The sequence below is a fragment of the Loxodonta africana genome, chromosome 6 (genome assembly GCF_030014295.1).
Source record: "Loxodonta africana isolate mLoxAfr1 chromosome 6, mLoxAfr1.hap2, whole genome shotgun sequence".
Classification (NCBI taxonomy): Eukaryota; Metazoa; Chordata; class Mammalia; order Proboscidea; family Elephantidae; genus Loxodonta; species Loxodonta africana.
The window spans coordinates 43,689,910-43,703,383 of NC_087347.1; the positions used below are offsets into that span (position 1 = coordinate 43,689,910).

At 38.5% G+C, this 13,474-nt stretch overlaps 1 protein-coding gene across 4 annotated transcripts in view; it reads right to left on the reverse strand.

Moving 5' to 3' along the window:
• Positions 1-218: 218 nt before the first annotated feature.
• NOP58 (NOP58 ribonucleoprotein) overlaps positions 219-13,474 on the reverse strand; it is a 33,288-nt gene continuing 20,032 nt past the window's right edge. For 2 of the 4 annotated variants that reach the window (XM_003406131.4, XM_010602438.2), the window contains exons 11-15: positions 10,591-10,725; positions 10,164-10,225; positions 7,822-7,955; positions 7,334-7,482; positions 6,593-6,884 (exon numbers count right to left, since the gene is read on the reverse strand). In XM_003406131.4, the coding sequence (XP_003406179.1) occupies positions 6,834-6,884; positions 7,334-7,482; positions 7,822-7,955; positions 10,164-10,225; positions 10,591-10,725 (531 nt within the window). In that variant the 3' untranslated portion in view covers positions 6,593-6,833. Of the gene's footprint in view, positions 551-4,029; positions 4,224-6,592; positions 6,885-7,333; positions 7,483-7,821; positions 7,956-10,163; positions 10,226-10,590; positions 10,726-13,474 lie in introns of those variants that run through there. The other 2 variants (XM_064286805.1, XM_064286806.1) reach the window with 2 other exon arrangements.

Sequence of the window (13,474 nt, forward strand, 5' to 3'; positions counted from 1 at the left end):
GAAAATTTAAAAAAGGAAAAAAAAAAAGAATGTTGTGAAGATCTTGGAAGTTTTCAGAGATAAAGAACTCAGAATTAAAGAAAAACAAATGGCATGTTCTTGCTTTAAAAAAACAAACCTTTTTATTATGATCATTTTTAAGATACAGAAAAAAAAAAACAGAAAATAGTGTAATGAACATCTATATGCCCCAAAAAACCAGTGTTCCTTGGAAACTCTATATGCCCACCACCATGTATTTCAATAATTGCTAAGTTTGCCGTATTTGCTTCATCTATTTATATTCATGTTTTTGCTGAACTATTTCAAAATAAATTACCGAAGTGCCAGGAGGCATGTGGACTTCCAAGCCTATAGCTGATACCCATGACGAGCTGACCAGAAGCTGATCAAATGAAGAGAAAGATATTTGACAGCGTGAGCTGGTGTGGATTGCTGCCACTTGATGGCTTGCTCTGGACTGGACTCTGCTTATGGATGCAGATGCTCGAAGTTCTAATCGGAGCAGAAGATTCTTCAGATCAAGGAACATGCTTGTCTTCTTGGAGTACTGGTTTGATAAAAAAACGTAAAATTTTTTTTTTTTTTACAAATAGGGATGGGCAATTTAGAAATGGGCTATCTAAAATGAAGGGAGATAAAGGCATGAAGTGGCTGGCATACACACTTTCATGGGTGTGCTTACACTCAAAATGAGGGGGACAAGGGAGGATTCTCACTGAATAGATTCCTCTTTTCCTCATAGGTCTGAGGAAGAGAGGGTGGGAGAAGATGCTGATAGGATTATATGATTCCATTGTGATTAATGACTGTTTACAGGGTTAATTGGTTGTAAAAGCTGTGGAATTGTGGACTAAGGGGGAGGTAAGGCTGCACTGGAGTACAGTAGCCTAACCTAAAGTCCCTTAAAGGTTTTGCTATACTGATACCTCGTGAGGCTCAGAACAAGGGAATAATCTTCTCTCAGTTAAATGGCGAACTTGAGACAACTTTTGGAGAACCTGACCAGATCAGATGGATATCTGCAGCAGACCTAAATTGCTGGCACCTAAGTAACCTCACCCCGAGCACTCTTTGCCCCACTGAAGGACTGTTAATGACTATTTTGGATTGATGAAATGATTGGGAGGGGGAAGTTATTCTTCCAGTATGAAACAACTATGGCTAGAAAAACCAGGGCATGGCCTGCGGTGCAATGGATTGCTTTTACATGGCCTTTCTCACCACGGTCTTGTAACTCCCACTGAATGACTGGGCTGGACTATACAAATGAAATGCTTGTGGCCCACCAAGGGGATTGGATAACTTGTTAATAATGTAAATAAGGTGCATGGCACCCTTGTGGGGGTGGAACCATGCAAATATGGTGTATGGAAACCTAACAAAGGGATTGGTCAGTTTTGCCATCCCGCTAGGCTTTAAAGAGAGCCAATTCCAGATCAGAGGGGGGACCTGACTACCACCAAGAAGAGATGAGAGCGAAGCATGTACTTTGGACCTGGGATCCCTGCGTTAAGACTCTTCTAGACCCAGGGGACAGAGAGAGAGCTGTAACGTTGAAGATGGCAAGACAGCAAGAAGCAATAGCAGAGAAACAGTAGCAACATGCAGCAGAACTAGGAGACTGTCAGGAGACGCGAAGTGGGCTTCCTGATTCACGAGGGAGAAAGCTGAGTGCCTTCCGGCAGGAGGCTTGCTGGCAGTGTAGGGTGCCTCTGGGCACTTGGTGGAGCTAGGTTTGCCAACCCAGAGCTAGAGCTTAGCACCTTCAGGCCAAGGTTTACTGGTGGAATGGGGTGCTTCCAGGCACTTACCAGCAGAACTACAAGAACATCGTAACACTTGACCGAGCAGGGTAGAGGTGCCCAGGAGGGCCAAGGGCCAGAGAGAGGCCTACCTGCAGCATGGCTATGAGGCTGGCCTGATCGAAGAACTGTATCCTGAGTATTTCTGAGCCCGAATTGTAACCTGTAACTTCCCTAATAAACCCCATAACTGCGAGAGTATGGTCTGTGAGTTCTGTGTGGCCATTCCAACAGAAATGTAGAGAGTACCATGGGAGGGACGGTTGGAGGGTGGAGGCATGTCTGACCTCTGCCTCATAGGAATCCGGCTTGAGCCATAGGTGCTGACAATAATTCTCTCCCCCTCGTGAAATTAGAGGAGTCAGGTGCCACTCCTATGTCATTTTTAAAATTATAGACATCAGGATATTTCTCCCCATCAGCAGGCATCTTCAAAAATTAAGGATATTCTCTTACATAACACTACCACCATTATCGCACCTAAAAAAAAATATGACGGCTCTGGGGGAAGATTCCTTGTCATCAGTCTTACCCTGATAGAGGAGCTTCTCAGGTGCAGGGACCCCAGCTCCGAAGGATGTGCTCTGCTCCCAGTGCTGCTTTCTTGGTGGTATGAGGTACCCCTCCTGTTTGCTTCTCTTTCCTTTTTATTTCTTGGTGCAGGCCACTCCCCAGGCAAACTCCCTTTACATTGGATCAGGGATATGACCTGGTCAGGGTGTTAAAATCCCACCCTAATCCTCTTTAACATAAAATTACGACCACAAAATGGAGGACAACCACAGAACTCTGGGAATCATGGCCCAGCCAAATTGATACACGCGTTTTGGGGGGGACATAATTCAATCCATGACACCCAGTTCCTATTAAAATTTCCCGAACTGTCCCCAAAATATCTTTCACAGCTTTTGATTTTTGGAACCAGAATCAATCAAGGTTCACATGTTGCATTTGATCGTCATTTGTTTCTTTTAATCTAGAACAGGAGTCAGCAAATTTTTTCAGTAAAGGGCCAGACAGTATTTTAGGTTTTGTGGGCCATATGGTCTTTGCTGCAATGACTTAATTCTGCAGTTGGAGTACATAAACATAGACAATACAGCCAGACAGTTTTTTAATGAACGGGCATGGCTGTGTTGCACATTCTGAATCTGATTGCTTCCTATGATGCTGTTTCTGCAAACTGGAAGGTAAATGCATCTAAAGGCTTCATTAAGGAGCCCTGGTAGCACAATGGCTACATGCTCAGCTGCTAACTGAAAGGTTTGCAGCTTGAACCCACCAGACTGCTCTCTGGGAGAAAAATCCTGGTAATCTGCTTTCATAAAGATTATAACCTAGAAAACCCTATGGGACAGTTCTACTCTGTCACATAGTGTTGTTATGAGTTGGAATTGACTTGAGAGCATACCACAAGGGTTTCATTAAATGTATACTAACTTTTTATAAAAGAAATTGCTTTTTCCCTGATGCTAAGAGAAATAGGCCTCATGTCTTTGGAATATGCCTGCACACTAGGCACATGTGTGGTGGAGAGCTGAGCCTCAGTGTCCTTATTTGCAGAGTGAGAGTTATACCAGGGGATGTAGATTCCTCCTACCTCTGAGATCACCCATTTCCCCTCCCCTAGTACTGATCAACTCAATGGCAATGGGTTTGGTTTTGGTGTTGGTTTAGCACTGACAAGCAGACCAAAGTTTTGAAGGATGTGATTTCATTACTCTTTGTTGCCTCATTTACAGCCATTAGTTCTCAAGCATTGCGCCCTAAGTAAACAGGGACTATAGTTTTTATGAGGGTTTCTTTGCCTTTGGTTACTTTTATAAGGGATGTACTCATAGCTATACAAATAATAGTTTACTTTCCAACTCTGAAGGCTGCATTTCCTGACATGACATAGGATGACTTGGTATTTAAATGAGTGTCATAACCAACTGAGCACTAAGCGTCCTTTGTCATGTATTAGCATGGTAGTAGGTTCGGGGAATTCTAGGGAGTCACTTCCAAAGCTTTTGCCTGGTTGGCCTACAGGCTTTCAGGGATTGACTTAACACAAGGGAGCAGCAAACACCAACCTTTGGGTCCCCAGGTTCTGTGGGAAATCTCCAATGAGCTGCCACTCCAGACTATACTGCCAACCACTTTCTGGGGGTAGCAGCAAGCCCGGCTTATAGCTGGACTCAAATCATCTATTTTAATTTTCAGATAACAAGATCCCAATTACCTTCAGGCTACGAAGACAATGTTCCAACAAGGAGTACCTTGTACTTTTCAGAACCATTGAGCACAAGCTTTAGTCGCAGTTTGCCAGCATTAGAACCACACGGTAGCCATTTGTAATGATTTGAATGGCATGGAGCAAGTTACTTAACGTCTCTGTACATTCATTTCCTCATAGTAAAGACAGCACAACAGTATCTATTAGAAAGGGTTGTTAGATTAAAATAGTTAATACAAGTGGTCTGAACAGTGCCTGACACATAGTAAGTGCTCAATAAATGTTAAGTATCATTTTAGGATTACTGTGTTATATTTTCCAGTAAATGACACTGGACCATAATTATGAACCACAGAAGCTTTTAAAGGTGCTGCAGGACTGTGCTTATAATTGTGCAAGTTGGTCACTGCACAAATCCAGCATGGGGTGGGGGGGGGATGGCAGTCACTTCCTAGTCATCATAGGTTTAGAGTTAACGACAATTTCTGGAAGCTAGTGGAAAGGCAGTGGAAACCCTAGCTGCAAAGTGGTTAAGTACTACGGCTGCTAACCAAAGGGTCAGAAGTTTGAATCCGCCATGTCCTCCTTGGAAACTCTATGGGACAGTTCTACTCTGTCCTATAGGTCCCTGAGTCTGAATCGACTCAACAGCACTGGGTTTGGTTTTTAGTAGTAAAGTGTGGTGAGGAAGGGGCACTTTTTCCTTTAATTGTACTTTAGATGAACATTTACAGAGCAAATTAGTTTCTCATTACGTAATTAATACACATATTGTCTTGTGACATTGGTTAAACATTTAAGATTTCAACACTCAGGAAGGCTGATCGTTGTGATTTTACCAAGTTTTCCCCAGGCCTGTAGAAGACTACAAAATCACTAGGCATTTTCAATGTTTATTTTGTTTGAGCTGTAAAGATTTTGGCTACACAGTCCTTGGTAGGATCATTAGCCACTATCATGGAATGTGTTAAAAAAAACAAACATTTGTATCCCAAATCAAGAATGTGTTTGGAGATTATTATATTTACTATTTGATGATGCAAAATGACAATGTTCTGGGGAGCAAAATAACCAGCTTTATTACATATATTTTAGTTTTTTTTTATTTTATCAAAATATCTAAATTTAATAAAACACATAGGGAGCACAGTTACAGATACTTCTAGATATAACCAAACACATTTGGGGATTGGATTACTGGATTTGAAAGCTTGGGACCATAGTCTTACAGTACAACTCGGTCAACTGGCATTAAGACAGTTCATAAAGAATGCTCTACATCCTAGTTCGTTGAGTAATGTGTGGAGTCTTAAAAGCTTGCGAGCAGCCATCTAGGATACAACTATTGGTCTCTACTCGTTTAGAACAAAAGAAAATGGAGAAACTAAAGACTCAAGAAACTAGTCTCTTGGGACTAATAACCAATACAAACCACAGACTCATCTAACCTGAGACCAGAAGAACTAGATGGTAACCAGCTACCACTACCAACCATTCTGACCAGGGAAGGTCCAGGGCAGAAAGGGAGAAAAATGTACAACAAAACTCAAATTCCTAAAAAAGGCCAGACTTACTGGACCGCTAAAAGACTAGAGGAACCCCTGAGACTACTGCCTAAAGATACTCTCTGAACTTGGAACTGAAGCCACTCCCTAGTGGTCACCTTTCATCAAAACAACAGATTAAAATCATACCCATTGCTGTTGATTCCAACTCCTAGCGACCCTACAGGACAACAGATTGGCATATAAAATAAACACTGTCACCCGTGAATACTGTGCTCCCTTGAAAAATCTACTGTATGAGACCAAATGGCCAACTTTTACCCTAAAACAAAGATAAGTAGCTAAGGAGGGGCAAGGAAGCTAGATTAACAGAAACAGGACAAAAAGAATGGAAATAAGAATGTGAAAAATGTTACATCGAAAAATTCAAGAAGTTGTATAAAAATTGTTAAATGGGAACCTAATTTGCTATGTAAGCTTTCACCTAAAACACAATATTTTTTTTAAAGTTCTAAATTTGAAGCTTATTTACAATCTTTGAAAATTTATGATCACCTAATTTCTACAAACCAGTATTGGGATATGCAAAGTTCAGAGGGACTACTGAAACTCAAAGTTATAATCATTCTAGCCTCCTCCATCAGCCAACTGCATTTATTGAAACTTACAGGGATTCGTCTTTGTCAGTTCATGCTGACTCTTTATTTTCCCTCATTTTGTTTTGTCCATTTTACTTTAAAATAAATGTTTATTATCTTTAAAAAAAATTACTTTCGATTACTTTGCAAACAAATCAGGATCTGCATAATTTGCTGCACCTATCCAAATTGCCAATGAGTAAAGAGTTACGAACTATGTTTTCCTTTTGAAAAACAAACAGTCCAAAAAGGCAAGAAAAACACATGAAAATGAAACATTTAAGCTGGTCCATCTAATCACTGCCTTCCAAAAGGCTAAGTTTAAAATTAACCAATTAATTATCAAAACAATTGTCAGATATCGAATAAAATATAGAAAGGGAAAAAGATTCTCTACCTGAAATACAAAGAGGTCACAGAGTTGCCTTAAAATACAAAAGAAAATATTTTTATTTTTAGTATTATCAAAGATGCTAAGAAGGGGATGGTATAATGAGGTTAACAAAGTTCACATCTAGACACAAAACGCTAAAGGACTGAAAATGCTACAGATGATTTATCGCTTTCACTCAGCCTCCCCTCAATATTTTAGTGGGCATCTCTGGTATGTTCCTGACTGAATCTTGAGAGTGATGTTTCCAGGCGATCCAACTACCGTTCCTTACCATTAGTCCTCATCCTCTCTCTTTTTTTTCTTTTTCTTCTTTTTCTCTGGACTCTGAAAATAACCAATAAGAATGCTTTTGAAAGAGTTGTGACTGTAAGGGTGAGTGATAACAATTTTTTTCTTATAAAAAGCAAACTGGATCTACTTTACTTCCTTTCAAAACAAATTAGGGGGTAAAGATTTATAAGAAATGCTTCTTAAGACTTATTAAAATCTGAATCTATAAAAGCCATCCATCCCATGGAACTAATCTGGACCAAATCATATTCTTCCCATCTCCCAAAGGAAACTCATTTTGTGATAACATTCCAGGTCTGGGAAATGGCCATTTATAAATATAAGTGCAATGAGGCAATTATTTTATTTTCACCTCTCCATCAATGAAAACCACGTTTAACAAATGCCTACTCATTTTTTGGCACTGTATATTATACAGAGTGGATTAAATATGGAGACTCTGCCCATGCTAATAAAGTACTGGCAATTAAAAACAAGCATACAGAAACAGCTACACTGGTGCATGGTTCTTCCTCAGAAACTGGTTCTTCTTTAATACGTTTCTTTTTATCCTTTTTCTTTTTCTTCTTCACAGAGCTCTCCTCTTCTTCTACCACTAGTACTTCTTCTTCTTCTTCTTCCTCTTCTTCAACTGAATAGAGTAAGTATAAAGACACTGCAATTAACACTGTCTGGTAATGCATTCCAGGACTCTCACTAATCCCAGCTGAACTATAAAATACAGCGAAGTTTGGTACACTTAGTCTAATGCTTAATTCCACATACTGGAAGAAATGCTTCTCACATTCCTATGAAGTCTAATAGATTTAATATTATCTTAAATATTCCCAGAGAACATGATGGCTTATTAAAACACCATTAGCTTTCCATATGGGTTGTTTCATAATAAAGGCCAATGGTGTGTACTCATCCAAGACTTATGTAATTCTTAAATAAGAGTATAAACGCCATGAAAAATTAAAAAACCAACCTTTGATTTTAATCTTGGCTTTTTTAGCTTTCTTTTCTGTAATTTCTTCGTCTTTGTCTACCTGTTCTATCTTGCGTTTTTTAGAACAGGTTGGCAGTGTGGAGTCACCAGAAGGATCATACGTTTTCACTTCACTGGAAAACCCAGAGTTAGAAAATCTCTACAAATATCTGTGTAATGGGAATAATTCTCAAAAGAAAATGTCATTAGATTATACTTTCATAAGCACACAATGCTGTTTCATTTTAGTGGCTTTGGGGCAGTTTATGAAGGCTAACAGTTTCTAAAATGTAAAGGTATTAGTTTTTTCAAGTTGGCCAATCACACTCAAGAGATGTTGTTAGGTGCTGTCCAGTCAATTTTTGACTCACAGCAACCCCATGTAACAGAGTAGAACTGTCCTGTAATGTTTTCTAGGATGCAATCTTTACAGGAGCAGATCACCAGGTCTTTCTCCCATGTGCCACTGGGTAAGTCTGAACTGTCAATCTGTCCGTTAGCAGTGAGCGTTTAACCACTGTGCCACCAGGGATCCTTAAGAGAGGTGGTCAATTAAACAATTTCTGATTTAGTAATCTATGCAGTTATGGTATGTAAAAATACTCCATTAGCACAGGAGACAACTAACTACACCAGAAAGTAAAATGAACAAATTCAAGTTTCAAAACATTGGATAATTTCAAGGAAAAAAACAAAAAAAAAAAAAAACAAAAAAATCTAAACCAAGTTTTTTTTTAATACAGAAGTCTTCATCATAAAATCTCAAAAGGCAAAGGAACAAGACAGGATACACATGGATAAGAGATTTCCTAAGCCTAAGGTTTATTTTTGTTCTAACATTGCATAAAGAAAAAAAAATGGAAATATTGAGTACTTAAATGCGAATTGGAGCCCTGGTAGCGCAGTGGTTAAAAGCTCGGCTGCTAAACAAAAGGCTGGCAGTTCGAATCCACTAGCCGCTCCTTGGAAACCCTATGGGGCAGTTCTGCTCTGTTCTACAGGGTTGCTATGAGTCCAAACTAACTCTACAGCAATGGGTTTGGTAAATGTGAACTAATTCTCATAATTGGTGCTTTAAGTGCACAAAGTAGTAAGCATAATGGCACAGGAACATAAATTGTTCAAAACATGCTAAGTAATATTCTACTTCTTAAGCTTACAGACATGCATGCATGGCTATTTAACTTATACAGGTTAAAAACACTTAAAAAAAAAAAGATACACGTCTGTCATCTAAACAACAATTACATGGATTTAAAATTACAGAAGAAATTTATGGTTGTTGTAGAAGAGTTAGAAAGTTCACAAAATACAAAAGAAATTGTTAATGCCCATAACTATATAATCTATTTTCCTTCCATAATACAAAAAACAATTTTCTGAAAATATATATTTTAAAATGTCTATACAATGTGCTTAATAGTTGTTATTGTACACTGCTCCCCTTGTACACTGATAGCATAAAATTATACTAAAATTTTTAAAGTATTAATATAGACCACACAATGGACAATCTTTGTACATAAATCTTTCCCTAAGTTTCTAACTATACCTATAGAAGACTCCTGAAAGTAGAATTTATTAGGTCAGTGAATAAACATTTTTAAGGCTCTTAATGTATAATGTTAAACTGACCCAGGAAAGTTGTATCACATTTTACTTCCCATTGCACCACAACCTAACCAGTATTGAACATTACCTCAAATAGTAACCAGAACACCTCTCCCCATGCAAAAAATTTTTTGTCAATTTTGTGAAGTGTGAACACTTTATGATGTTCACTACTAATCATTTTTGGACTTGTCTTTTGACTCTTTTTTAAAATGGCATAATATATACTCTGAATGACAAACATTTACTAGTAATATCTGGAAATGAGTAAGTTAAATATTAAGAGGGAAAAAAGAGGCAAACAGCATACTATGTGCCTTAGTACAACAATATAAATGTATGAGTATATGATGATTAAAAACTAGAAGTGAACATGGAAAACTGTAAATGACAAAAAAAAATTAAGAGGGAATAGTGCGGCAATTAAGTTTATAATAAAAATTGCTATCAATGGGTAAATAAATTGTGGCATATTCACACAATGGAATACTACGCATCGATAAAGAACAGTGACGAATCTCTGAAACATTTCATAACATGGAGGAACCTGGAAGGCATTATGCTGAGCGAAATGAGTCAGAGGCAAAAGGACAAATATTGTATAAGACCACTATTATTAAGATCTTGAGAAATAGTAAACCTGAGAAGAACAAAAAAAAAAAATTGCTATCAATAATTAACATTCAAATAAGCAGAAACAGTTCAGCTACCTTTCCCCAAATATTACTCACCTTTTATGTTCATATTTTTCTGCTTTTGCTAATGCCTTTCCTGTTCCACTTATTTTTCTTATCTGAGAAGAAAAAGAAAAATTACTAGTAAAATTCTAAGCCATAATCGCTTCAAAATATAGTCCTGCTAATCACGGGGCCAGCAAGAAGCACTGCCTGATAATTTTCGTTTTGTTTACTTTGAACAGCATATCCTAATGGCAAACATGTTCAATATATCAATTCTTGGTAAATACATAAGAAATTATTATTAGCATGCACAGAAAAAATATATTAAACATATTAAAATGTATAATATATACTTGTTTATATTAGCAGCTAAAGGGAGTAATAAGTATATAAAGCAACTCACAGTTTATTAACCTGTGATAGATAACACTTCTAAAATAATTTTTAAAAACTAGAAATAGGCAGATGTGGTTCTTACCCCTCTATCTTCCAAGCTCCTCAACCTGGCCTCTAATTTGGCTCTGTTCTCCACTCCCATCGCAGAACTGGAATCCTCACCAAAAGCATCGTAACGGATAGCCAAGACAGTTTTGGCTGCCAGCATTCGAGAAATCTAATAGAGAACATGAAGTTAGAGGCATTCAAACTACACCTACTCCTCACTTATCAACTATCTCAACACCGGACAATTCACATTTACAACAATGGTAAAAAATCTTACTAGCCATCTATCTTGTGTATTAACGAGGCAGCGGCATGGCAGCAACAGCTGCAGGGTGTTCCTTCCCTCCTCAAGGGTCTCTGGCCTGTCTCCTCTGTGGCCGGTCTCTGGATGGACACAGAGGAGCACCCAGCCAGTGGGCACCTGTTCTGGGTTCCCAGCTCCTATGTAGTCTGAGGCCCTGAAGCTTGAAACTGCTGTGGGGTGGGAAGGGTAGAAAGAAAGTGGCATCAGAGAGGGTGTTTGGAAGAAATACTTGGAAAATGTGTGCAAGTGTAATGACATACCAAAGTGAGCTGAACTAGGCCTGAAGCCTCTGGCTCAGGGGGGCCAATGCTCAGCCAGGCTCCTGGTGCCCTTGTAGGAAGTCAGACAGGGGAGGGGGGAGGTGGAGAGGCTCTGGATCATGAGCACAGGGCTTGTACGGGTGGGAACAGAGCCCTGCAGGCAGCTCTACTAGCCAAGGCCTGACCCAGCCAAGGAGGAAGGTGAAGTGGTTAAGCTGTGGGCCCTCCAGTTAATGCAGCCTGGCTTTATCCAGCTTTGTTTCCTCCAGGCCTTCTTCTCCACAGAGGAATAATCCATAACTGGACTTGTCACAGTGATGAGCACATCAGTAAGTCTTAGCTGTATAATTTCTATGATCATATTTTCTAAATTAAAAAAAAAAAAAAAAAAAAACTGGACAAAAGGATTCTCTGGGGGGAAAAAAAAAAATCCTCCATTTTCACATACTGCTGATTTTTGCATGACGACCTGATCTTTGGAACCTAACCCTGTCAGTAAGTAAAGAGCGGGCATATTCCAATTTGAGATGTAAAAACCCTCTCCATTGCTCATTAGAAAATTACAGTAAATCTTCACACCACCATTCATTCTAAGAATTAAAAAAAAAAAAAAATCAGGACAGTAAAAGTATTATGATTCATATTTCAGTCACTCATATTTGAACCTTTGCCACAATACAATTGCCAACTGGTTCTATATCGCCTCCAACATTCTAGTGAAAGACTTTGTAGCAATTCACATCTGGAACTAGCACCAACTATTCTTTCAATGTCTTCTATTAGTTTATAATCAGTGATGCTGGTTCTACCCCTTGAGGTTATCCAGAACTAGTGCAGACTTCTTACAAGTCTTTCAAATACCTGTGGGTCCTTTTTTAAGCTAATTAACATTTCATGTTACTGACCCCTAATTTCCCCCATCTCTGCTTTGAAAGTTGTAAAATTTCAGTTTAATTTCATTAACCATGTGTCCTCTAAAAAGACTCAAAGTACTTAATTCCTCGAAGCACCAGTTTCCTCGTCTGTAAAACAGACGCCTAGGTCTCACAGGGCTATTGAAAGGGTTCAGGCAAATGATTCACACCAAGTATTTAGAACAGTGCTTGTGCTATTACTCTTCATAATTTATTAAATGTTGATGTTAAATTGGTTTTTCTGTCCAACAATGCTTTTGGTGTGCCCCCCACCAACTCTCTCCAACTGTGGGGTGAGAAGGGAGGAAATGCAAGCAAATACTAACTCTGGCCTGGTTTCGGAGTTCTAAAAAAAATTCGAAGATAAATTACAGATGATTTTCAGATTATGCAGCTTTTAACATGACATAATTACTCTCCTTCTACTAGCCTGTATATCAGAACTTACAGGAACTTTAAAGCAGCAAAAGAAAATGGCTTTTTAATAGGGCCAGTAATAATTTCATCCAACCCTTTCAGTGTCCAAAAGTACTTTTTATTTAAAGAAGTCATCAAACCAAAAAATGGCCTATATAAATGGAAAAACATACCATGCTCAAAGAGAGGAAGACTCAGCATTGTGAAAATGTCACTATTACCCAAAGCAAGCTATAGATATAATGCAATCCTGATCCAAATTCCAAAAGCATTCTCTAACAAGAGGGGAAAACTAATCATAAACTTTACATGGAAAGGAAAGAAGCCATGGATAAGTAGAGCATCACTGAAGAACAAAGGAGGCCTCATACTTCCTGGTCTCAGAATCTTCTACACAGCCATGGTAGTATAAACAGCCCGGTACGAGTACATGGACAGACACATAGACCAATGGAAAAGAACTGAGAACTCAGAAGGAAATCCATCCACCCATGGACAGCTGATCTTCAACAAAGGGTCAAAGTCCATTAAACGGGGAGATGTCTTTAACAAAGGGTGCTGGCAAAACTGTGCACCTACCTGTAGAAAAATGAAACAGGACCCATATCTGACACAAAAACTAACTCAAAATGAATCAAAGACCTAAATACTAACATCATGGAAGAAGAAATAGGGACAACCCTAGTGGCCCTAATACATGGCATAAGTAGTATACTAACCATAACTAAAAATATAAACAGCAGAAGATAAACTAGATAAATGGGACCTCCTAAAAATTAAACACTTATGCTCATCAAAAGACTTCTCCAAAAGAGTAAAACGAGAACCTACAGACTGGAAAAATTTTCAGTTATAACTTATCTGACAAGGGGTTAATCTCTAAAATATACAGAAAACTTCAACAACCTCAACAATAAAAAGACAAATAATCCAACTGAAAAGTGGGCAAAGGACACGAACAGACAAATCTCCAAAGAATATACTCAGGCAGCTAACAAACACATGAAAGAATAAATACTTGTG